General features: G+C 39.1%; 1 protein-coding gene across 15 annotated transcripts in view; it reads left to right on the top strand.

Moving 5' to 3' along the window:
* Positions 1-26137, top strand: part of ICA1 (islet cell autoantigen 1) — a 139839-nt gene that overhangs the window by 80589 nt on the left and 33113 nt on the right. For all 15 annotated transcript variants that reach the window (XM_058526239.1, XM_058526192.1, XM_058526248.1 and 12 more), the window contains 2 exons: positions 18450-18575; positions 19616-19714. In XM_058526239.1, the coding sequence (XP_058382222.1) occupies positions 18450-18575; positions 19616-19714 (225 nt within the window). The remainder of the gene's footprint in view (positions 1-18449; positions 18576-19615; positions 19715-26137) is intronic.

Raw genomic sequence — 26137 nt, 5'->3', positions numbered from 1 at the left:
GTCTTCCTCAGCAAATAGAGGAGGATTGGCATGGAAGTTAGCTCAGGGCTGATCTTCCTCACAAAAAAAAAAAACCTCAGTAATTAAGACAGAGTGGTGTTGACTAAAGAATAATTCAATAGACCAATGGAACAGACTAGATAGTTCATTAAAAAAACGCACACATATAAGATCACCCGATTTATGTCAAAAGCGTTACAGCAATTCGTTGGAGGAAATAATCGTCTTTTTAATACATGGTGCTGGGCCGGTTGGATATCCATATAGAAAACGATAAACAATAAACAAAAAACAATAAGCCCTACTGCATATCGTACACACAAATTACTGAAAGATAGATCACAGACTTAAAGTCCAAAGGTAAAACTAAATCTTTCAGAACAAAACATAGGCAAATCTGAGTGACCTTGGGACAGGCAAAGAGTTCTTAAACGGACACTAAAAGCACTAACTATAAAAGAAAATAATAAATTGCACCTTATCAAAATTAAATAAGTCTGTTCATTAAGAGACACCATTGAGAAAAGATAAAACTCACAGGCTGGAAGAAAATATTTGCAATACATATATCCAACAAGGAACTTGTATCCAGACATCTAAAGAAGTCCTACCAATCAAAAAGAAGGGTACTGACCCCCTAGTTAAAAAGAGAACAAAGCATCTGAACAGACATTTGACAAAAGAAGATATCAAAGTTGTCAAGATAAATGTACAAAGGTACTTACATTACTAGCCATCAGGGAAATGATCATTAAAACCCACCAAATGCCCAACAGTAAAAGGACTGACAATCACAAATGTTAATGAGGATATGGAGCAATTGGAACGTTATACATTGCTGGTGGGAGTATAAACTGATAGAACCACTTTGGAAACCTGTTTGGCATTACCTACTAAAAATCATATACTTCTGGGCACATACCCAAGGAAAATGAGTGTTCGTGTAAAACACATGTACAAGAATGTTCATAGTGTTATTCATAATAGCCCCAAATGTCCATAAACAGCATGGATAAATTAATTGTGATATTGTTCATTCAATAGGATACTACACAGCAATGAAAAAAAATGAACTATTACTACACTGCAATAATATGAATGAATCTCAGGAGCATGATGTTGAGTGCAAGAAACCAGACACAGAGAATGTAGTATATGATGTCATTTAGAGGAAGTTCGAAATCAGGCAAAACTAATCCATGGTGATGGGGGTCAGAATATTGGTTCTGTTTTTGGGGAGGTATTGACCAAAGTGGAACACAAAATAGTCTACTAGAGTGCTGAAAATGTTCTATGTATTGTTCTGGGTGGTGGTTATGTGGGTATATACATATTTAAAAGTTTATGGAGCTATAAGCCTCATATTTAGCACTTTAATATAAGTTATACCTCAATAAAATAGTGAAAAAAACTACAGCTGAAAATAAGGAGTTTGGGGAGAGGAAAGGAGGAATAGAATCATAGAGCATATCTGAAAGAAAACATAGACTAAAATGAATCTTAGTGGCACAGTTATTTAGAAGCACTTTAAAAAGAAAAGGACCGTTGTACTGAGGGCTTTTTTTTTTTTTTTTACATATCCAAGTTTCTAATTTCTTCACCGTTTCAAGCATATATCTTCCAGCCCTAAATATCAGGAGACATCTTCTATGTCAAAATGTAAAAAATGGGGGCCGGCTTGGTGGCTCAGCAGTTAAGTATGCGTGCTCTGCTTCGGCAGCCCGAGTTTTGCAGGTTCGGATCCCCAGTGTGCAGCAACACACCACTTGTAAAGCCATGCTGTGGCGGGGTGCCATATAAAGTAGAGGAAGATGGGCATGGATGTTAGCCTAGGGCCAATCTTCTTCAGCAAAAAAGAAGAGGATTGACATCAGATATTAGCTCAGGGCTAGTCCTCCTCACACACACACACACACACAAATGTAAAAAATTACTTTCTTCCTTTCCAAGGAAACTGTAATTAGCATTTGGAAGCTAGTTTGGGGAACTTGGGCTAACAGGGTCTGAAGTTCATCGGAGAGTCATCTAGGACCTCAGTTCTAATGATAAAAGAAAACACCAAAGAATTTTCCAGCGGTTTCACTGTTTTCAGGTTCACCTCACCACACTTAGTGCCACCATGGTTGCTATACAACATTTCTTTAAAAATTCAGCAACATGAAAATGAATTTTTGAGTACTTTAGTAATCATTTGATATTATCGATGACATTCTTGATCATCAAGATAATAATAGAAATAACAAATTTTGGGATAGCTGACAATTGTCTATGGGATTATTTGATTTTTAACCTACTTCCATCATTGTATCTAGCGTCTTGTCATTTAACTAACCTCTTCTTAAAGCCATCGGTATATTAGGTAGAATAGGCTAGGCTATGGTACAAAGAGACACCCAAAATTCCATAATTCCATGACTTAAATCAATAGAAGTTTTGTTTTGTTTTGTTTGTTTTTGTTCACCAAATACTCCTAGGCAGGTGTCCAGGTTGGTGGAATGGCTGTCCTCCAAGAAGTCATTTAGAGACCCAGGCTGACAACAGCTTTGCAATCCTTAAACAGCCTCCCAATGTTTTCTAGATGTGGACATCCCAGTCATCCCAAAAGGAAACAGAACATGCAGGAGCAGGTGTAGAAAGGCTTTATGGGCCAAGCCTGGAAATGGTACATGCTACTTGTGCTCACATTCCCCAGGGGAGAACTCTGTCCCATGGCCACACCTATTTTGGAGGGAGTCTGGAAAATATAGAAGGGCAAATGGATTTTGATGGACAACTAGCAGCCTCAGCCACAGAGCACTTGCTCAGCATACTGAAAATCTGAGATGTTCTCAGGCCTGTAATAACAAAAGGAATCATCACTGACACAAAACATTAATGGATTAGGTGTGTATAAAAAACACAAAACCCAAGTTTTCCAGAACAGTTGATCTAGAGCAAATCAGAATGAGGTGATTTCCAGCAGGAAGGAGAAAAGAAACGCTGCCAAAATATATCAAATCACAACACAGAAAATGTTTTAAGGATTTAGACTAATGGGAAATTGAAGGAGCTGGACTAGCTTCCTTCTTGGCATACAATTAGTGTGGCAGTGTCTTCTTCTAAAAGAAAAAAAAGAAGACCACACCCAGTGACAGAAGGTCAGTCCTCAGACTATAAAAGTAGAAGCCACAGACACAAAGCACATGATGGTGTATATTACTGTACACCAGGTTAAAAGCTATTTATTTCACTAGCATTTAGCTCCCACTATCAGTACAGGGGTAACAAAATCAAGATGTGCTCTCTGCTACAAGCTCCGTGAAGAGTATAGAAGACAGTAAATTAAATTGACAATGACCATTCAATGTGATAAGAGTCATGTGAGTTAACAGAGGTGTATAATAAGGTGCTGTAGGGGGCCCAAAGAGGAGCATCTAAAGTCAGACTTGGGGACTGAAGTGTGCTTCCTGGAAGAGGTGGCACAAGCTGAATTTTGAAGGGCCAATGACATCAATGGGAACATGTGAAAAGGAAGAGGATGAAATCCTTTTATGAGTTGGGAGATTGCACTAGGAGAAAAGAATGAGTTGAAAGATTTTCTGGAGAAAGGAATGAGAGAGAAAGAGGAGAGAGACCGAAGATGAAAGTAGAGATGTGGGTCAAAGCCAGATCATGAAGGGTGTGTATACATGTTGCAGAATCTGGAATTACCCTCAGTGTTCTGGGGAACCACTGAAGGTGTTATTCGTGCTTCAGTCTTTTCAGATACTCCTGAACGCCTGGATCCACCACACTTTGGAACTGAAGGGCAGCAAAATGGATCCATAAAGGGAAAGGCTTGATCTTTTCCCCCATTCACTCTATTCAGGACCCACTGCAGAGTCCATAAACACAACCTCTGAAACAAGATAGTTGTCATCTGTTAATTTATCAGTTGATTTGTGTTTTTGAGTTATGATTACTTACAGTGAATGACCATCAATAAGCATAATAAAAATATACTGTAATATAAAGTACAGGCAGGTTTAGCTTGGGCAGCCAAGAGACACAAGCAAATTCTCCAACCTTTCGCATGGTACATAAACATGAATAAATGATCAAAAAAAGAGAAATAAAACGAAAAGAAATAATGACATTTTAAAAACTACAATAAAGTACAGGAAATATCAATGAGATAAAAAGTCAGAATTGTAGCCTTTCACTGTCTTCTAAAACGTGTGCTTCTCAGATTAGAGAAAAATTGATAAAGCGGGTGCCCTGGGCCCAGTCTTGTGACCCAAGTTAATACTTCCACTAATAACCTGAAAGAGGAAGTGAACCCAGTCGGTTAAATTTTCTGATGACAGAATTGATTTCTTAAGTTAAAAACAGAAAACAGGAAAAAAAAAAATATACCAGCTGAGCAAACATTAAGAATGTTGAGGCAGTGTGATAGCTAACTAAATTAATCTGAAATGTATCCACATATTATAACCTACATGATTGTGAATAATTTTAACTGTATTTATTTCAACTTGCCGAGGGCTCAAAAGTAGAAGACCTTGTACTCTTCGATCCTACATGAATGGAGGTATTGCATTGCGAAGAATGGTTAGTATTTTAAAACAAGAAGCCAGAATCACAAACTTTTAACATATTAGAATATTTGTATGTAATGGGTTGACAAAGTGCTGACATCCCCATTTTGGGTAGTCTATAGTCAATCTCCCTTCTGTGAGATTTGCTACCATTGGGAAAGCAAAGTGATTGAGTGACGTGAGCGTCCACTTTCACATCCTGCCCCTCCCCTGCCAGTCAAGCAAGCTTGGGCAAGTTACCTAATGGTTTTGAAACCCAGTTTCCTTCTCTGAAATAGAAACAGAGTTATGGTGTAGGAGTGTTGTGAGAATCAAATGAGAGTATGTGCATGTTGTATGACACCTAATTGGCAAATGGTGGTGGTAGTAGTGAGGAAGAGGGATGGTGGCTGGAAGAGTCTTAACTAATTCAGCAGAAAGCATGCTGTGCACTCTCGCAGAGCAGTATACATAATGGGAAAGCAAGGTCTGATTTTTTTTTTTTAAGATTTTATTTATTTATTTTTTCCCCCCAAAGCCCCAGTAGATAGTTGTATGTCATAGCTGCACATCCTTCTAGTTGCTGTTATGTGGGACACGGCCTCAGCATGGCCGGAGAAGTGGTGCGTCGGTGTGCGCCCGGGATCCGAACCCGGGCCGCCAGCAGCGGAGCGCGCGCACTTAACCGCTAAGCCACGGGGCGGCCCAAGGCCTGATTTTGTCCACTCATTCTGTATCCTCTTTTTATCCATCCAGTGTTTTGCGTACCTGCTACCTGGAGGCATGTGGCCTTAGCCTTATAAAACTGAGTAGTGTGGCTTCCGCTCTCATGGAACTTGTGGTCCAGACGGTAGCTGGGCATAAATGGGAGCAGGTAACACTTACCATAGTTTTGTGTCATAAGGGTGTTTGCAAAGTGCATTGACTGCAGAGAGGAAGATGCTGCTAACTCAGCTGAGGAGCATTACAGGTAAAGCTTCTCAGAGGAGAAAAGCTTTGAGTGAAAACTTAAAAGATAAGAGTTACCATGTGGACAAGAAGGGGAGCGCTCTCCAGGCAGAGGAAATGTGCAGAAGCATGGAGGTATGTGTGGCATGGGGTTGCTGGAGAGTGGCAGCTCAGTACGCCCGGAGCATAGGGTGCCTGGGAGGTGATGTGGGAGAGGAGGTGGACGGGCTGCAGACAGGCAGGGTATGGGTTTGGAGTTTGTATTTCATACAAGGGGAGACAACATCCAACCCAGGCCAGGATCTGGGCTTTCTACTCAATGACTGTTTGGTTTTAGGCACATCATTTTGTACCTCAGTTTTTCTCTTCTACAAAAATGTGGATCCAGCCAGCCCTGATGGCCTAGTGGTTCAAGTTTGGCACTCTCACTGCTTCAGCAGCCCAGGTTCATTTCCCAGTCGCACAACCACACCACCCATCTGTCAGTTGCCATGCTGTGGCAGCAGCTCACATAGAAGAACTAGAAGGACTTACAACTAGGATTACAACCATGCACTGGGGCTTTGGGGAGGAAAAGATAAAATGAGGATCATTTTGCCTACCTTGAAGAATTACAGTAAGAAACAGTTGTAAAACACTGCTCTGCATAAGTGTCTACTCCTTTTTCCTCTCCTCACTGAGCTTGGAACACATGATTAGGTGAAATAAACAAAGGAGAATTAAAACTCTGTTTCCTGAAAACTCAAAAGAGAGCAGACCTGCACTTTGGGCCCCTACTTCTCCTGAATCATCGAGATAATTATTTGACTAAGGTATTCATCCAGTACAATATTTTAGACATTCCTAGAAAATTGCTCTGAGGCATTGGTGTGCCCCATTCTCCTAGGTGACTTTTGCACTCATGATCAGGATGTTATAAACCTGAACTGCTCAAGAGCAAAGTAGGGAAGAAATTTGGTGTTTTTTTCCTTAGTATCTGAAAATGAGCATCTGAATGAAGGTCGCGTGCCATGTTCGTATAAATGAGTTGAGATTACATCAGCTACGTGTGTACCTTGTCCTGATTACACAGGTGGGTCTAAAACCTTTGTCTTGAATAAACAGTTTTCATTCATGTAAAGGGAAAGCTAGCTGAAAGATTCAACTTTATCTATAAATTCAGCAGCAGTATAGCTGAAAAACCTTAAAATTATCACTGCTTATTTATTATTGCTGAATTGTTAAAGTTCAAAATGCATGCTTAGGAGGAAATTAAGTAAAATGACAACTACATCTTCCTTGTTTTTGGCAAAATACTGATTATTAATCATCATAGCTGCAGCGTTAAACATGTACAGATTTCTTCCCTTTTGCCTCTTTGTTTCTTTCGCTTTAACTTCAGCCTCCCTAAATCAACTTACCTGCCTCCCTCCTTCAGTTAGGTTGAAAGTCAACCTGACCAACCGATTCCGTCCCCCTCCCCAGCTTGCCCATCATGCCCCACATATTCCTTTCAGCCTCTTCCCCCTGCCCCACCTCATTTCATTAGCTGAGGTGCTGAACCTGGCAAGGCCATGAGTTGATCCCTTCTCCCTTTTGTCTTCCAAACTGTGGCAGCACTCTCTCCTGCCTTGTATCAGTGGAATGTGCATCTCTCTCTGGCCTTGTTCTAAAATCTCTCTCACTCTTATTCTTCAGTATCTCTCTCCTAGTATTTAGATGTAATTCTGTGAAGTGCAATACTAGAATGATGCTGCTAAGAGTGGAAGTGTTTGTTTTCTGCACTGTGGAGTGGGAGTTGTCTTTTGTTTTTTCTTAACTTCTTGGGAGAAAATCTCAAACTACAATGTGTGTTGAGGGGGTGGTAGGGATGTGCAAACTTTATATGTACATTTAAATACCATTCAATTCCAATGGACTAGATTCGTTACAAAAACATAAAGGAAAAAATGGATATATGAGTTTTCTATAGAAACATATTGCTAAAACTATTCATATTGTCATATGTTGATTTTCAAAATATAGAGCTTTTTTAGTCACCCATTGAGTTAGATTAGGAGCATCATTTTATCCATTTGTTAATAAACTTCCATTTTAATAAGGCATGTAAAATAGATGGTAAAAGAAGCATGTAACTTAAGAGAATGACTACAGTTCCTTGAACAAGCCAAGCACACTGCTGCCTCAGGGCCTTTGCACTCACCATTCTTCTGCTTGGAGTGCTCTTCCTCCAATATCTACATGGTTTGCTTCTTCACTTCCTCCAGGTCTCTGTTCTGAGATCACCTTCTCAGGAAGCTTTTACCAGACTCTTCCATTTAAAACAGAATCCTCTACCATTCTTCCCAAACCCTGAATTTATATGTTTCCTATGCTGCTTTATTTTCACCATCTAACATATATATTTACATATATTGACTTTTGTTGTTTATTGTCCAGTTTCACCCATTAGAATGTAACCATCATGAAAGCAGAGACTTTGCTTTATTCCCTCCTTATCCTTACCTAGAACTGTAGGTGCTCAGTAATGTTTCTTGGGAGGAAAGAGTGCATTTAAGAAGTAAGAATGGTGCCAGGAGAGCTAAAACTTGGAATGACTTGAGGTTTAGGAAACATTCTGATAACAGCAAAACTGTTGTGAGTATGAAGACAGACCCACTCTTGGGAACAGATGGTTTAATATATTATATATTCTTTCTTCATTAATAAGTTTGAATGGTTCAATAGTGAGTAACTTTGCCTCATCAACTACCAGGTCATCCTGAAGTACAATATGGTTCGATAGGAGAGGCAGGAAAAATGTTTGGTTCTCAATATCTTTGTCAAGATATTGAGTTGGTTCACTGGCATTCTCTACAGGTGCCCAGTGAGGTTTTTTGGTTTTCATTTAATTTGTTTATTTCTTTGTTTTTAAGTATCATCATGAACTCATAGATTTAAGTATATTTGATGTGTTTCAATTGTTGACAGTATTACTTTATTGATACTCAGATTGTCTGATCTGTGACTAGTGAGAGCCTCTTCAGGTTGACTCCTGAGTCCTTTTGACATGACTCTGGTGGTAGTCTTCTCTGCTTTCTTGTACAACAAAATATTTCAGGATCATCTTTCCTGTTTTAGCCCTGGAATCAGCCATTTTGATGAGGAACCCTGGTTCCTTTAAGAGAGACATGGTAGGTAGGGGCCATGATCTGGGTGCTGGGGGTGCTCATTGCTTCTGAGTTAGCCGTTATTTTTAGACCTTTCCTGTGGACAGAGCTAGAAGATATATTTTTGGATGATTTAATCTTAATAATGAAAGCAAAGAAAACAGAACTACTAAGCTCCTATTGTCCTTTCATCTCCATTAAGAGAAGCAGTATTAAAACTGGAAAAGATAGAAAGGAGCTCTTAAGGAACACTTGAAGCTAAACCTATGAAAGGGGCTAACATGTATTTGTTGTATTTAGATACACTTAGTCACTGGACTTAGATGAGTTATGTCCCAGAAAGAAGTCATGTATCCAAGCACAGAAATACTGCTGGTAAGCTTTGAGAAATCAGAGATGCCAGAAGTAACATAACAAGCAAATATTGTCCTATTTTAAAAGAGAATTTTAAAAACTCAACAATTCAATATAGTAAATTACACTTTGATTCCTAATCAAATCTAGAACTGATTACTGTATAAATGGTTTGTAAGGAACTTAGGAAAAATTGGGATTATTCTGAAGCAGAGTGGATTCACTTTAACATCAAACTAACCCCATTTCCTCTTACTGATAATATTTTGTAGGTCTTATATCATTCCCTATAGACAAAATGGAGAAAAGTGAGTTAGCGATTGGACTTTTTTAAAAATGCAAAACCAATCTGGGTCTAGTCTCAGGACTCTAAATATAAAGATACAGATAGGTTAAGAGTAAAAGGATAGATTAATGTATAGCGTGCAAATCCTAATCAAAAGAAATCTTAAGTGGCTATATTAATGTTAGCCAAAATAGACTTTAGAAAAAGGACTATTACCAGAAATAAATATAATCTTGACTAAATGTGGTTAGCCAAGGAATGGGGTCACTTTAAAATGAGTCAGTGTAATTCGTTATGTGAATAGACTTAAAACAAACCATATAATCATCTCAATGGATCCAGAAAAAGCATTTGATAAACTCCAGTATCCATTCCTGGTAAAAATTCTCAGCAAACAAGGAGTAGAAGAGAACATCTTCAATCTGATAATGGGCATATACGAAAAATGTACAGCTGGCATCATGCTTAATCATGAAAGACTGAACACTTCCCCACTAAGATCAGGAACAAGACAGGTATGTTTGCTCACACCAACTTCCATTCAGCATTATCCCAGCCAGTACAATAAGGCAAGAAAAATGAATAAAGATTTACAAATTGGAAAGGAAGAAGTAAAGCTGTCTGTATTCTCAGACAACATGACATACGTGTACATAGATCTATCTACATAGATATATATAGAGAGAGAAAATCCTCAGGAATCTCCAAAAAAGCTTTTAAAAACTAGTAATTGAATTTAACAAGGTAATAGGATACAAGATCAGGTTATAAAAATTAATTACATTTCTAGTAATGAACAATTAGAACTTGAAATTTATAAAAATTACAACTACAGTAGCATCAAAAATATGAAATACTTTGCAATAAATTTAACCAAACATGTGCAAGACCTGTGCACTAACATCTGCAAAACAAAAAACTAAGATAATTTTAAAGACCTAATAAACGGAAAGATATACCATGTTCATTGGTCTGAAGATATTGTTAAGATGTCAATTCCCAGTAAATCTGTAGTTTCAGTGCAATCCTGATCAACAATCTGAGGGCTTTCTTGAAGAAATTGACAAGCTGGCCCTAAGATATGTATGGAAATATGAAGAACCTGGAATAACTAAAGCAATTTCAAAAAAGAAAAAAAAATCATAGGACTTATACTACCTGACTTAAAGACTCATGATAAAGCTACAGTAATCAAGACAGTGTGCTATTGGTATAAGGATAGACATGTAGATCAAAATATTAGAACAGAAAGTCCAGAAATAGACCCCCTTGTATAATGGCTTGATTTTTGCCAAAAGTGCCACGGAAATACAATGGGCAATTGGGTAGTTTTTCAACACATGGTACTGGAACAAATGGATATCCACATGTGAGAAAAACAAAATGAACCTACACCCCTACCTCACACAGTATACAAAAATTAACTTGAAATTATCATAGATCTAAATGTAATAGCTAAAAATATAAAATTTCTAGGAGGAAAAGCACAGGAAAAAAATATTTGTGACTTTGGGTTAAAGGAAGGTTTGGAAAGGCACAAAAAACAGAAACTATAAAAGAAAACTTGGTAAATTTGATGTCATCAAAATTAAAAACTTTTTCTCTTCAAAAGGCACTATTAAGAAAATGAAAGGCAAGTTTCTGACTTGAGGAAAATGTTTTCAGCCTTATGTTTGATAATGGATTTATATTCAGAATATATAAAGATCTCTTATAACTCAGTAATAAAAAGACAAACCTAATTTTTAATAATAGGCAAAAGATTTGAATAAGCACATTGCTAAAGATATATAAGTGGCAAATAAGATATAAAAAGAATTTCAGCATCTTTATTCATTAGAAAAATGCAAATTAAAATCATAATAATTATGACTACATATCCATTAGAATGGCTAGAACTTAAAAGACTGAAAATACCAAGTGTTAATGAGGATTTGAAGCAAATGGAACTTGGATTCATTATTGGTGGGAATGCAAAATTGTATAGTTACTTTGGAAAACAGTTTGGCAGTTTCTGATAAAATTAAACACACAGTTACTATATGATCCAGCAATCCTACTCCTAGATATTTGCCCAAGGGAAATGAGAAACGTGTCAACACAAAGATCTGTGCTCAAATGTTTATAACAGTTTTATTCAAAATAGCCAAAAATTGGAACAACCCAGATCAATATACAAGTTGCATGTATCCATGCAATTAAATACTGCTCAGAAATAAGAAAGAATAGACTGCTAATATGTGCAGCAACGTTGATCTCAAAGGGATTATGCTGAGTGAAAGAATCCAGCCACAAAAAGACCAGAATACATTGTCTTATTCCATTGATATGAAACTCCAGAAAAGACAAATCTAATCTATAGTGATGGAAGCAGTTTAATGGGTGGCAGGGGCTGGAACTTGAGGGAAGGAATTGACTACAATGGGAATGTTTAGGAGTGACAGAAATGTTCAATATCATGATTCCAGTGGTAGGTGCATGATTGTATACATTTGTCCAAGAGCTCATAGAATTGTACACATAAAATTAAATTGTACCTCATAAATAAAGCTGATTAAAAGGGATGATGATGATGATGGTCGTGGTGGTGGCATCAGCTTCCAAGCACAGAATAAAATAGATACCATCTCTGCATATTTTTTTTTCTAGAAAACGAGAAATCCTCTGACCACAGTGCACCTCAGGGAATTTGATGGGCTGATTTTTTTCCACTTTGTTGAGGAGCCTGAACTAAAGAGCCTTAGCAAGATCTCTGATAATAGAAGCTCTCTTCAGGATGTGGATTTGGGTCTCCCAATGTCTGTATCTAAATTGATAAGGCCAACATTGTTGACCGGGGTTTCCTGAGATGGTAGCTACACCCTTGGTGCATGTCTCAGACTTGGAACACTGTAAGTTACATGATCAATGGTAGGTCAGTGACCCTGTGCCCTAGGGTTTAGTGTAAAAAGCATAAATTATAGAACCAAATATGCTTGTGTTTGAATCTAATTTCTATGTTAGATAAATATCTAGGTCTTGATTTCCTCTTTTGTAAAACAGAGATTTCCCACCTAAAAATTTTATGGCATATAATAGGTGGTATATGATATATGGGAAGGGTTCTCTGTTCAAATAAATTTTAGAAACACTGGAATAATCAACATTTAAAAGGGATCTTTATCATAGAACTTCTTAGAGCCTTTCATTGAATTTCCAAGAAGGCAGAAGTGAGCAGCCTGTATTAATGCTCTCTTGGGTCCACATAACAGAACCTGATCTTGAATTCATTGAGGCAAAGGGAGGAGTTAATTAGAAATCTCCTGTAACCATAGGAAGGGCATCGGGATCCAGGAATTAGAGTGCTACCAGGACTCTGTCTGTCTTCTACGCTTTTCTCTGTGTGTCACCTTTATTCTCTCAGACAAGTTTGCTTCACACCACAGGAAACTCAAATGCCAGGACTTCCTGCCCCTAGTGCTTTAGCCACTGGAAAAGCATTGAGACTTATGCTCTCTGGTTCCAAGTTCAAAAATCCTAAGGGCTCTGATTCATTCAGCCTGAACCAAGTGCCTTTCCCCGAATCAGCCAACCATGGTGCCTTGCGATTGACTCAACTTGGGCTAAGATGCCCATCCCTGGGCCAGTCAGTGGGAGTAGAGGGGTGGCCTATAAAAGAGCACACCAGGCCCCATTTAAACCACCTTATTAGTATAAAGAGAAGGAATATTTTTCAAAATGGAGTGAGGGTTTGTTGAGAGAAGACCAAAAAATAGATAGCTCCTAATCTATGCTTTGCTGCCCACATACATACGTGGAGCATACACATTCACTTACACATGCTTCTGTGCATAATACGTCAGAATTGCTCCTGCCATGAATGGATAAGAATATGATAAATCAAATACAGTAAAGTGACTCAGCAAGATGTTTGATTATCTGACCCTCGAGAGGTCTTGGTTCATTGGCGTCAGAAAAAAGATCTTCTTTTAATGATGCCAAATCTGACCTGTTTTCCAAGTGACAGGCTAGACTTTCTCTTGTGGCATGTTACTAAAAGTCAAAAGAAGTAATTGGTATATTCTCTGATCTTAAAATTTTTCCCTGGATGAAGGATATTGCCTCCGCATAAAGTAGGGGTGAACAAATCATGTTACTGAGGAAGGAATATTGAGAGCTGGAAAGAAACCAAGAATTCTGATGTGGTCTGAGGTGTCCATGAGAAGTTGATATGAGTAGAATCATCCGGTGGAAAGAGAAAGTTAGACAATTATATTGGGTTTGGGGTGGTTAGATATGTAGGAGTCATCCTCCATACCCCCAACATCTAATCCCTCACCAGGTCCCATCTGTTTTACCTCCTAAATATCTCTCAAATCAGAGCACTTTTTTTTCCATATCCAGCATCACTACCCAAGTCTAAAGCTACCACGTCTCTCCCCTTGACTCTAGATCTATTCTCATCTACTCTCATCTCTCTCCTCCAGTCCATCCCCACACTACAGTGAGTGATCTTTCCAAACTGAAAATAAGGTCCTATCTCTTCCAAGCTTAAAGGGCTCCGATGTTTTTCATAAAAATTAAAATCCTGAGCATGGCTACAAGGCCCCTGCTCCAGGATGTGCCCCAGCCTACCTCTCTTGTCTCATAAAACCCTTCTGCTCGCTCTCAGCAACCCAGCTACACTGGCCTATAGGACCTGCCTTATTGCCCTCCACCCCAGGGCCTTTGTACATGCTCCTCTCGCTACTGGAGTACTCTCTTTCCTTGCATAGTTAATCATGTTCAGTCCTTCAGAATAGAGCTTGAGCAACACTTCCTCGGAGAACATCCTCTCAGTCAGATTCCTTGGTTTGGGACTATGTGAATTTCCTTCTGAGCACCTCACATAGTTTGTAGCTATGCCCTCACTGATGTGAAAATGGCTACAGGACTGTCAGCTCTACGAGGGCAGAGACCACTTCCCTTTTACTCACTGCTACCAGCACGTAGAAGATACTCAGTAAATATTTACTGAACGAGTGGAGGGAAGGAGGGAGACAGAGCCGTTTCCTGCAAGAAAATGTAAAAGTAAGAGTAGGATTGTAGTTTTGCTTTATTTTGCTTTTAAAGGAAAGCAAACACTTTTTTAAAAATATGTAAAATTATTTGGTTGTGGAATAATAGGAAGACCTTTCCCACTGGACGGGGAGGCCAGATTGAACTAAGAAGGTGAACAGCTTTGGCTTCACCATATGTAGTTCAAGTTGGGGCTGAGAGGTAGAAGTTCAGGTTAGAGGAACAGGTAGAGGGATGTGCCCTGTAGTTTTGGCAGTCAAGACATCGCTCCTTTCTCTGGTAAATTGAATTTCCGCAGCCTGGGGAAGGCAGGACTCACACTAACGAGGGTCTGATAGGCACGATCAGATTCTAGAGCTTGGAGAATAAGAGGAGAAAGGTAGGGCACCAGAAACAAAATTAAGAAATAAACAAAGGGTACATTTATTTGACTGAAGTTTTTTTAAAGAACCTTGAAAACCACAGGAGCTCTTCAAGATGTTTACGTAATTGAGTACAATTTATCTGTGATTGAAAGGAATGATAATCAAAACATTTTTCACTTAAGTACATCTGGAGGTGTGTGTAATTAGACTTTTGTGGTGGCCTACACTTGATGGTGTTCTTGGTGTTTTGTCCTCAGGCTGCAGGCTGGAAATGTACTTCAGAGAGCAGACATGGAGCACAAAATATTAAATGAACATCACCCTATTCAAAATGCCCAACAGTGTAACATCCTCCCTGTTTGGCAGGGAAAGGGCTCAACATTTGGAAACTCAGCAGTGCATTAAGTATTTTAATGATCATTGTTGACACACAAAACATATGGCCTTTCAGAACTCACTGGGTCAATTGTTGAAGTCGTCTTCTAGGTTTCTAAAATTAGATTGCAAAATTCAAACAAAATTAAATTAGGGTACATTTCAAAGTATATTAATTCTTGAGCTTTGTGTTATAAGCAAGTGAAATAAGTTTTCTCCTAGGATAAAAGACTATCCATGAGTAACTAATTATGTTAATGTAAAGGAAAAAGCAAAATTCACATCCCAGCAAAAAAATTAATTTGCATTTAATTAGAAAATCTGGAACTCCCCATAAGCCAGTTTGGTGGATACCTTGTATTTACTATGTACTCCTATTCATACTTTGAGACCCACTTCAGATATCCTCCTATCTCAGAAGCCTTTATCGTCCAACTCCTTACTGTGTATATCAGTTATCTATGGCCACAGTCATGCTGTGAAATAAGCAACTGTAATACTCAATGACTTAAAACAAGAAGCATTTCTTCTTGCTCATAAGTCAGTGGGATAGCAGAGCATTTCTGGTCTCTGCTGGGCTCACGCATGAATCTATGGGGCGAGGAGAGGCTCTGATGATGGTGGCTGGTTTTCCTCATGTGTCTAGGGGTCAGCCGGCCAAAGGCTGGTCTATTGGGACAACTGGGCTCTCCTCCTCATGTCTCTTGCATGCACAAGCTTCTCACCCTCCAGCAGGCCAGCCCAGGCATATTCCCAGGTTGGCCTGGGCATATTCTCATGGCCATCTCAGAGAAGCAAGAGAGGAAATGGAAGCACACTAGCATTTCTTTTTCAAGCTTCCAGTTTCGTCATATTTGTTAACATCCCCTTTGGCCAACGCGAGTCACACGGCCAAGCCCAGAGTCAAAGTGGGAGGAGGCTAGTACAAAGTTACAAGGCAAAGGGTGGGGATACTGAGAGGCCAGTAGTTGGTGCTTTAATGCCATCCACCTACACCCCTGCCCCACCCCACCTCAGCATTAATCATTGCCTTGCCTGTGCTACCTCTGTTCCTCACTCTTTGTTCTACTGTTGTACTTTCCCCATTGTATTATAATATAGTTGCTAACTGGTCTGTCTTCTCTAAAGGATTGGAGGGTCCTTATGCCTATGTGCATTCGTTCATAAGTATTTATTGACCACCTCCTATGTGTCTTATTCCTTTGCAGACACCCCAGTGCCTAGCACTGGTCCTGACACATAATAGGCGCTCACTAAGTATGTGTTGAATGAATGCATACATGGAAGCTCACACTCATATTAATCTCCTTCTCCTTCAGAAGAAAACGGTGAGGACAGAGGCCTCTCAGGATCCCAGTTGAAGAGGTCTTCCTGGCCTGAGCAACTGGGGAAGCAATGGGGGATCTGCAGCGAGGATCTCAGCTGCTTAAACATCTTTCCCTCCACAGTATCCCCCTTCTCCCCTCTGGAACGCAGGTTTTCTTTTTTCTGTCTCCATATTCCTCTCAAAGGAAGACAGAAAATCACTGATACTTAACTCATGTTAAACTGTCTTTGCAGTCAGAGCTCCCAAGTAGGTTTGCCTAGAGTCTCTCCACTCCACAGTGGGGAATGATCGAGCTCCGGGATTTATTGAAGCTCATAGTTTGGTCAGTTTGAGAGGAGCTGGATGGCTTCTATCCTCTGGTTTTCCTAGCTCTGTAGACCAAGAATACAGAGGAATTCTTAGGAAATATTTTATACAGCTGTAAACACAAGACCCTATTCATGTAGGGTATTAATTCTGTCAATATGGTATTAAAGTGTACTGCCTTGTTCTTTTCCAATTCCGTAGAATCTATAGGGAAAATTTGTGTTTCTGGGTAAATCATAATTTTGAGCTTCTTGATTTTCTAGTGAATAGTGTCAGTTGCTAGGGAGGCAGAATAGCGTGGCTTTGGAGTCAGGTAGGCTGATCTAGAATGCCAGCCCTACCCATTAGTTACTTCCCCAGACAAAGCCTCTTACCCTCAGCAGTTAGAGAGGGTAACAACAGAGGCTAAGAGAGAATAAGGCTGGCATGTGGTGAGTGAGTTGTATTAATTGTTCAGTTGTATCTATTGTATCTATTGTGAATTGTATCTATTGTTAAAATGTTTCAATTGTTAAACTGTTGCAAATGCTATTAATTGTATTAATTGTTACTATTATTATATAATGCCCTATAATTTTATAAACTGTGAATATAAATTAATATTATTAGTGGTAAAAATTAATATATTTTATATCAACTAATCTTCATGCTTATTTTTATTACAAAATAAAATCATCACTTCTAAAACTACTTTAAAGGTTATACTTTAAAATAGTACTCAGGTACTTTACCTTTTGAAATGGCCTGGAAAATTTCTTCATTCAGTCACCAAATATTTATTCAGCACTTGCTTTGTACCAGGTCGCCAGGTACCGATCATATAATGGGGATCAAGGTAGACGTCGTCCTTGCTCCCCGGCATCCTGTGATGAAAGAACTATCATTAATGAGTCAGCATTACTCTCAACTCTCAGTTAGCTACCTGGTAACTACAACTGCATGAATTACCCGAGATAAATTAATCTTTGGTTAGTTTTCCCTGATTGAAATACGATGTAGTGATGCTTCAGATTGGAGGAAGGAGAAATTTTGACTTCACCATTTTTAATGTAGCTGTATTAAATTTTATTTTATTATCAAATAATGCATCGACTAGACATTTCTGGATCTTTTCCTGACCTTCACTCCATCCTTGAATTACTGTATGGCTCAGGGATGGATGGAGGATTGCTTATGTACATACTCAATAATAAAAAGTTGCAAGTTTGTTAGCGGGGATAGTTTTTTAGGCTGTGTCACAATTCCCTTATGTGGTACCCTAGATTGGATCTTGGAACAGAAAAAAGAACATTAGTGGGAAAGCTGGTGAAATCCAAATAATGTCTGTTGTTTAGTGAATAGAATTGTATCAGTGTTAATTTCTTAGTTTTAATAGATGTACCATGTTATGTAAGGTGTTAAGATTAGGGGAAGTGGAATAAAGAGTATATGGATAGTCAGCTTCAAAATACTATAGGAAAACAATAGGACAAAGTCAGTCCCTTGCCACCCTGCATGTTTCCAGACTTCTCCCCACTGTGGTCAGTGGGAAGAGAGGAATTTTAACATTCGACGGAGAAAAATATAATTAGGGTGGTAAGTCTGCTGTAAAATCATGATATGCAGTACTGTCGTTTAGGTCCTTTAGAGGTGAACAATGGATGGTGGAGGATCTTCTCACTTGCCTGGAGTTCTCAGAGGTGTTTTTTTGTATGAAAGTGACAAGCCCACCTATTGATCTTTTCTCAACGGCACATTTTAACTACTTAAGAGTTTGAGTGGTTCAGAGATTCCCTTTTACTTTCATAGGTACAAACACAAGTACGCCTCGCCAAAAAAAGCTTTGACAAATTGAAGATGGATGTGTGTCAGAAAGTGGATCTTCTTGGAGCAAGCAGATGCAATCTCTTGTCTCATATGCTAGCAACATACCAGGTAACAAAGGGGTGTTTGTGACAAGGAACCAAGAATGTTAGGATGTTTAGATAACAGAAAAACGGTGTTTGAGCTAAAAGTATGGTTTGGGCATTATTTATGAAGTTCTGAATGCCTTTCTCATAATTTACTTCCCACATCTCTTCCTTCTAGTGGCCTACAGTTTAATCAAACCAAATATTAGCTATGCCCTATACTTCTACTATAATATCCCACTTCCCTGCAGTTGCTTTGGTGGTTCCTTCTGCCTCCTGGAGTGCCTTTCCCCTCCATTTGAGCCTTTCCAAATTCCACCGTTTGATGTACCGGAATGAATCACATCCTTCAGAGAGCCTCCTCTGAACTCACTTAGCACTGTTGCCTGTACTTCTCCTGGCACAGTGTTACTCACTCATCAGATTGTCCTAATTTAACAAGCTTGTTTTTGTCTCCTCATAGCCTCTGCGTCCCTTCAGGATAGCACTGTATCCATCAACAGTACTACTGAACACCAACTGCTGGTGGGAGACCAAACTCTGAGTGTGGTAGAGAATATAAGAATTAATACGACCAGATTCCCTGTCTTCAAGGAACTTAAAACTTAGGAAGGAAGTCAGAGACAGTAAAGTCTGACTATATTTTCTATAGCTCAAGGACAGAATAGGGTGTGCTAAGTGAAAAAGGTTCTACAAAATTCAATGAGGGTTTGAAGACGGAGAAATTGAATCAGTTGAGGGATCACAAAAGTAGATTGTTAGTGATTAGCCCTGGGTTTGGGAGGATGGGTCAGATGGAACAAGTACAAAGAGAATGGAGAGGAGAATGTCCCAGGTGGTGGAGCAGCATAAGCCACGGGAGGCAGTGTTTAGGGGAACCAGGAGGCTTTTAGTTTGGCTGAAATACAGGGTGTCAATAGGGCATAATTGGAAACAAGGCTGCAGAAATAAGTTGGAATCATATTTTGGAGAACCTTGAAAGCCGCAGGTGGGCACACTTCTCTGGGGCCCATGACTAAAATTGGGCATTCAAAACATTAATAGCTTTTCTGTCTTTCTTTGCAGACCACTCTACTTCATTTTTGGGAGAAAACTTCTCACACTATGGCAGCCATCCATGAGAGCTTCAAAGGTTATCAGCCATATGAATTCACTATGTTAAAGGTATGAAAGCTCGAGAGGCCATTAGAAAATCTTATGAAAAGTCAGGTTTTGTTTATATCACAAACACTGTCCATTGCAGCAAGCATCATTATTCCAACAGACTCCAAATGTCAAGGAGAGAACTATACCCCCAGTAGAGTCTTTTTTACTGCATCAGTATTCAATACGACGATTAGCCACAACAATCCAAAAACACAGGTTGAACCTTGGGGGACATGTCACTGGGAGGTGAATTGTGGCAGACTCGAGCCTAATGACTGGTCCTGCTCCTTTAAAATCCTTGTTTGACATTGCTGAAGACAAGATTGTACAAGTCTAGTACACTCTGTTACTTTTTAATTATTAAATTCGAATATAAATTCGAATATGCTCATTTGAGAAGATATTTTTCTTTTCTCCCTTACTTCTGACAAATATCGTTTTATTCTGAGTACCATCCAATATATAATTGGATTTTTCCATAAGACTATACAATTTTCTAATTGAAAAAGCAGCATTCAACTCTGATTTCTCAACTCAAAAGGGATACATGCAAAATGTCTGATTCTCATTATTGCAACTGAATGTGGAATCATTTGCTCTCTCCTGGTTGCTGAGGGTGAATGCATGTCAAAATAAGGAAGTGCTTTGCGTTCCAAAAGGATTTTAAGGATGGTGAGAGAACACTGGGTGCTTTCTTGCCATATTTTTGTAGTCATATCTTTGAAAAGAAAAGACCAGGAAAGAACTAAAGTTCACCTTGAAATTACCTTCCTTCTAATTTTTCAGTGTCTTATCACCTTGCACAACAAAACATTACAAAGTGTTTTTGTTTTTTTGCTTTAGAACACCTCTTTAATTTTGAGGTGTTTATAATGTCACTGCATCTACAGAAGTACTAAAACAGAAACCCTTTAAGACCCTGACCTTTTAAATGAAGGTCCCAGTTGGAACCCAAGACAGTCCATTCACCTTGTGATGCGCCTGACCTGACTCCAGGCGGGACACCTGGCCGTGGAGTTGGTTCTTCATAATCCCTCTGTCAGCTGGTCACTTACTCATTCTTGGGTGCTCGCTGACCTGCTGCTTGGTAAACAGATTCAGAATGTGCCTTCTTTTTGCCTTGTCAACTGGACTATAAACCCTTGAGGGGAGGGACCTTTTATTTCTTATGTATCCTCTTTTGTCCAACCAAATGATCTGTGCACAGTGACCCGCAGCCTTCCTCATCATGTCGGCGGCGTTAGCGTTGTTGGTAAGGACTGCATTCCTTCCCTGGGATTTACTGCTGCTTTCTGCACCTGAGGAAGCAGCTATCCCGACCCAGGCAAACTGATTAACATTATTACGATTCACACTATTCACATTTCTTAAACAGGCCTGAGCAGAATCCTGTGGGTTATTCTTTGATAAGGCAGAGAGTTTTAGGTTTTAGGGCATGAATGTGCATCAGATTTTTTTAAATAGTAAATACAATTTCAAAGGTTGTCTTTTGAAAGACACTTATATGTGTAACACACATTGGCCAGGTGGAAGGTGAAATGATGCCTACCCCAAATACAATTTAAAAGAAGTTCAGGTTTGAGTTAATTGCATATTAAGTACAATATGAAATTGAAGTTGTACCACAAGCATAGAGGAATCCTCATGCATATCCCTGGCCTCCAGTGCTGAGGAAAATATGGCTCCTTAATTTTTACCATGCTATTTATCCTGCCGAGAGGATCAAGCTGATTATATTAGAAGATTTTTGGGCAGAAAATTTAGTAAAAGCTTGATGGCCATGGTTCAGGACATAATTACAAATAGTTGGGGCAGATGACTATCCATTGCCTTTTACATCCCCAGAGCCTTCTTGAAATTATGGTTTAAGTAACAGTTTATGGTTTAATTATAATATGAACTCAGTAGGAGTTATACATCTGTTAAGGTATAATATGATTATAGTAATATTAAGAATGTTAAGTGTCCAGAAATCAACCAAATAAACTATGCTTTATTACCTCTCTGGAATGCCATTCATCTAGGCTTTCAACAATGACATGTTGTATTAGAGTCTCAAACTAGTAGCTAATGATGTTCTTTATATGGACTCAAACCTATATAATAGAGTCCTGTTATTACACCACTATCATCATTGCATAGATAGAGGCACACTGTGTTTCGTATTGTATGCCACAAAACATGGAAATGGACACCATTAACACCTTATGTGTCACTGTCAAGAATGAGGATATTACCTGACTTACCAATCTCTTGCACTAATATTTTTTAAAACATACATGCCTTGTATTTAAAAGATTTTGATTTAATCAAGTCATCTTTCAGTATATATAATTTTTATCTGAACGACACTGTATATTGATAATGGGTATTTTGAAATTTAAATAAATAGTTTAACAATTTATCTGTTCTCTGGATTTACCCAAGCAAATAGCCCCTTAAATGCCTTTTGGGACTCTGGCTGGAAAGAAAACGTCTTTGGAGAGCTTTGCAGAGCTCTGTTAATGAAAAACACTGCATTTGTTTTCTTTGCTGCAGGGTGTTTTCTGAGTGTGTTGGTAATTGTGCCATTGCAGCTGTATTTCCTGACTGTTAGTTTTCTGCTTGATGAAGGATGATAATTAATGTATTAAACACTTGGTGCATCCTGTTTGGAGGGAAGTGTCTTTTGCTGCAGAATTACAGAGATATAACTCATGCCCCAGAAGTTCGTTTTATTTCTAATGAAGCATTCTCTAGAAAATACGTATAGTTCTTTTACAAAATAATTTTATTATAAAAGTGAATTGGGTCTCCACCTCTTACAACCTGAAAAATATCCAAGTGACTATTCTGACATTTAGTGAATATTTTGTGGTCATGTTTTATGTGACAATAGCTATTGCTTTTTTTACTCAGGCCTGATAGGATTCTATTCATTCTACTTTCATTGACATATTCCTTCATCATTACTTTTATGATAATTAGATTTTTGTAGAATTTTAACTTTATGGAAAATTTAGCACTGAAATTTGATGTTACAAAATTTTTTAATCTTATAGTTGTAACAGAGCTCAAATTTTCAAGAAGAGGGACTATCTTTTAAGTGGTTTTCAATAAAAGAAGTAATGCCCTAATCTTGTATTTTCAAACAATAAATATTTATTGATTCATTAAAATGCTACTAAAGTTAAAGCATGAGTTATCATTAATGTGTTAATTTTATACTGATTCCAAATCATCTGGGAATGTCTTTCACATGGTAGAAATTATCAAGTCATGGGGATCGGAATGGAATGTTACTAGCCATATCTTGAAAACACTGTCACTTTTTTAGAGAAAGTAATTTAGACTAAGAGTTTAAAGCATATTTTTAAAAATCTAAATGAAATGCTGTCTGTAGGAAAGCAGTATCCCATCTTAAATTACCAACCCTAGGTGTAGTCATGTTTGCTTCATCCTTCCAGGATGTCATTTAGTTACACATTTCCCCACAGATCCAGAACAAGCATCAGCAAAAAAAAAAGAAAAAAAAAAAAAAAAGCCTTCAGGAGTCAAGTGGCTTTTCCCTGGAAAACTACTTGTTCTATTTGTATCAATGGCCTTTTCTCCCGCTATCTGGCCTGCTGGCACGTGGGTTGAGTTGGATGTCTTTATAGAGAATTGAGCACTGGACCCTTCAAAAAAGTGGACACAGGCACTGGGACCTGGTTGAGGGGAAGGCATGTCCTTTTGCATTTGTATTTGTAAAGAGATCTGAGTGCCTGTATTTACTGAAAATGGCAGGTAGCAAAGTGTATTGCTGTGACATTCCCTATTCCAGTGTTTGTGGAAGGAAAGCCAGGTTTTTGACTCTGGATACAGGATAAAGCAGAGTAGGTAAGAACACAGGCTCTGGAGCTAGCCAGACTGGCTTTCAATCCAGCTCTGCCACTTTCTAGCTGTGTGGTGGTGGCAGTGGCGATGGTGGTTGAGATGGTGGTCGTGTAGTGAGTGGCAGCCATGGTGGTGGCACCATGTGGCACCAGTACCCCCCCACCATGGCGGGGTTAATAGGCGTGGACTTATCAAGAATTCTGGCATGGGTCCAGAAGACAGCCATTGGCAGTATAGTACAGAAGGGTTTGTTGGGGTTGTCAGGTTCTGTGGCCCAGCTTTATTATTCACCCTTTTCACCCTAGATTATGAGTTTAGCAGTGAGTTTCCCAGGCAAGGCTGTGAATGGCAGTGGGATAGGAAATGTCCCAACTTTGCCCTGGGTAACCCAACCCACTCTCTCCCTGACTCCCACAGAGGCTCTGGCAGCTCCATTCCCAAACCTGTCCTTGAGCCCTGCAGGCCGTCTGGGCTCATGTGATTCCCACCAGGGATAGGAGAGGGCTGGGCAGGCCTGAAGCGAGAAAGGCAGGAGGGCTTCCCACCCCTGCAACAGGGCTCATTGTGAAAAGTGCAGTTGGACTTTGCAGCTGGCTCTTGGTCTTTGCCAGGGTTTTAACTCGAAGGAAACGTGAATTTGCTAACTCTGAGCATGTTCAAAAATAACCATTGAAACAGATCTGCCAATGTTCCCTCCTTTCTCTCCTGGGGTCTAGGACTTAGCACTATTATATGGGACATCATTCGGGAGACCAGAATGCTTTTAGCTTTCACAATTCAAGAAACATCCTTTTCTAAATTTTGTTTTTCTCAAATTCATATGCCTAACAGCCTTCTTCCACCCACCTCCACATTTCTCAGTTAATCACTCGAACATTTACAGACAAGCCACATGGCTCTGTCGTTACTTGCTTTGAAAACAAAGCCATAATAGTTTTTATGAAAATTGGGTAAATATCTCTGCAATGCTGTTTTAGTTGCCAGTCCCAACATGGCAATTACTCATGGCGAGCTTCCAGAATATCCTTTTAGACTTTCAAGTTTTCTCTCAGTGTCATTACTTTACACAGCATTTAGCAGATTGATTTTTTTTCCCAAGCTGCTCCAGGCCAGATCATTGCAAACAGCAAATTGGGATGCATCCAGGTCACTGGGAGAGGAGGGGATTGAGGGGCTCACCATGGCCACCGCTGAATCTGAGGTGGACAAGCTGGAGTGTGGCTGATCATGAGTTCATCCGTCCCTTATGATGACTGGCATTCCTTCTTTCAGGCAGCTGGTGGCTCAGGCCCGCCTCGCAACAGTGAGGTTCTTCTCCATCCCCCACTCCTTCTCATTCCCTAACTCTACGTTGAGGCGAAAGGGAAAAATATTATCATTGTGTGGGTAGTTACTTTATGCCAGGCACTCTGTGAAGCGTGAGGTGAAATAATGCCTAGGAGACTTTGTCATGGTATGTGTGACTCTAATGTACCACGGTTGGGTATCATAACTAGTAATGCTGTTGGGTTCAGCATTTACATATAGAAAGTGCATATATTTTAGTTAATCCTCAGAATAACCTGGGGAAGTTGGATATTCTTGTTCTTGTTCCCTTGTTTCCAATAAGGAAATTGAAGCTCAGAAAGGTCTAGTAATTTGCCCAAGGCCACATGCCCAGTATGCGGTAGATCTGGGAACAGGGCTGCTCATGCTTTTTCCACCCTGCCATGTGACGTCTTCCAGGTGGCACTTCTGGCCATGAGGCAGGAGAGCAGGGGCAAGCAGAAGTGCCGCCTTTAGAAAGTACAGCTGCAAACCTTCAATTAAAAGTGACAGTTTGACATGTTTGCTTGTAGGCAAAAAGCATCATTTATGTATGTCAGTCCCTCAGATACCTGGGAACCTATAGCCCTTCCTTTAGAATTTGGAATGAAACCTTCTCGATCTCCTTGGCACTTTATATGAAGGAGGAGTTAAGTAAATATTCTTGGCTCTTCAGTACTATTTCTTAACTAGTTGTAGAATCTTAAAGACCTGGATTCAAATATTGCTTCTACCTAGTAGTGGTTGAATGGCCTTAAGCAAGTTACTTCACCTCTCTGAGTCTTCATTTCCATGTCAGGACATCAGGAATACAATGTTTATCTGGGTTTTGTGAGATGTTTTTGAGAGATTAGAAGACATCTAATTCTTTGTAGATCTTTGAAAGTTGATAAGAAAGCACGTTTTGATTACTTGCTATGAGCTTGGTACTGTGCAGAAGGATTATCTCAGTTAATCCTCACAAAGTCCCAAGAAAGGTATACTTGTCATTAGCTCCATTGTTCTGATAGGTAAACAGAGGCCGCCAAGGGCTGAAGACTCTTTTTCATGTCACAGGACTATTTGATCTATTTCCAAAGTCACTCTCTTTCAAGGATACTATGTTGCCTTCCCAGTACCAATTTTCCATTTTATTTTAAAGAATAAGATTAAATATCTTGTTTATGATTGTGTTTATTTTTCTCTAATTCTACTCCTTAACTTTTTTGTTCTATAGTACCTTCTGGTCCTAGATTAGTAGTATTCCTTATATAGTGTCTTTATAAATTTATAACTGCAAGG

The sequence above is a fragment of the Diceros bicornis genome, chromosome 3, assembly GCF_020826845.1.
Source record: "Diceros bicornis minor isolate mBicDic1 chromosome 3, mDicBic1.mat.cur, whole genome shotgun sequence".
NCBI lineage: Eukaryota > Metazoa > Chordata > Mammalia > Perissodactyla > Rhinocerotidae > Diceros > Diceros bicornis.
This window is presented reverse-complemented; position numbering and strand designations above follow the sequence as displayed.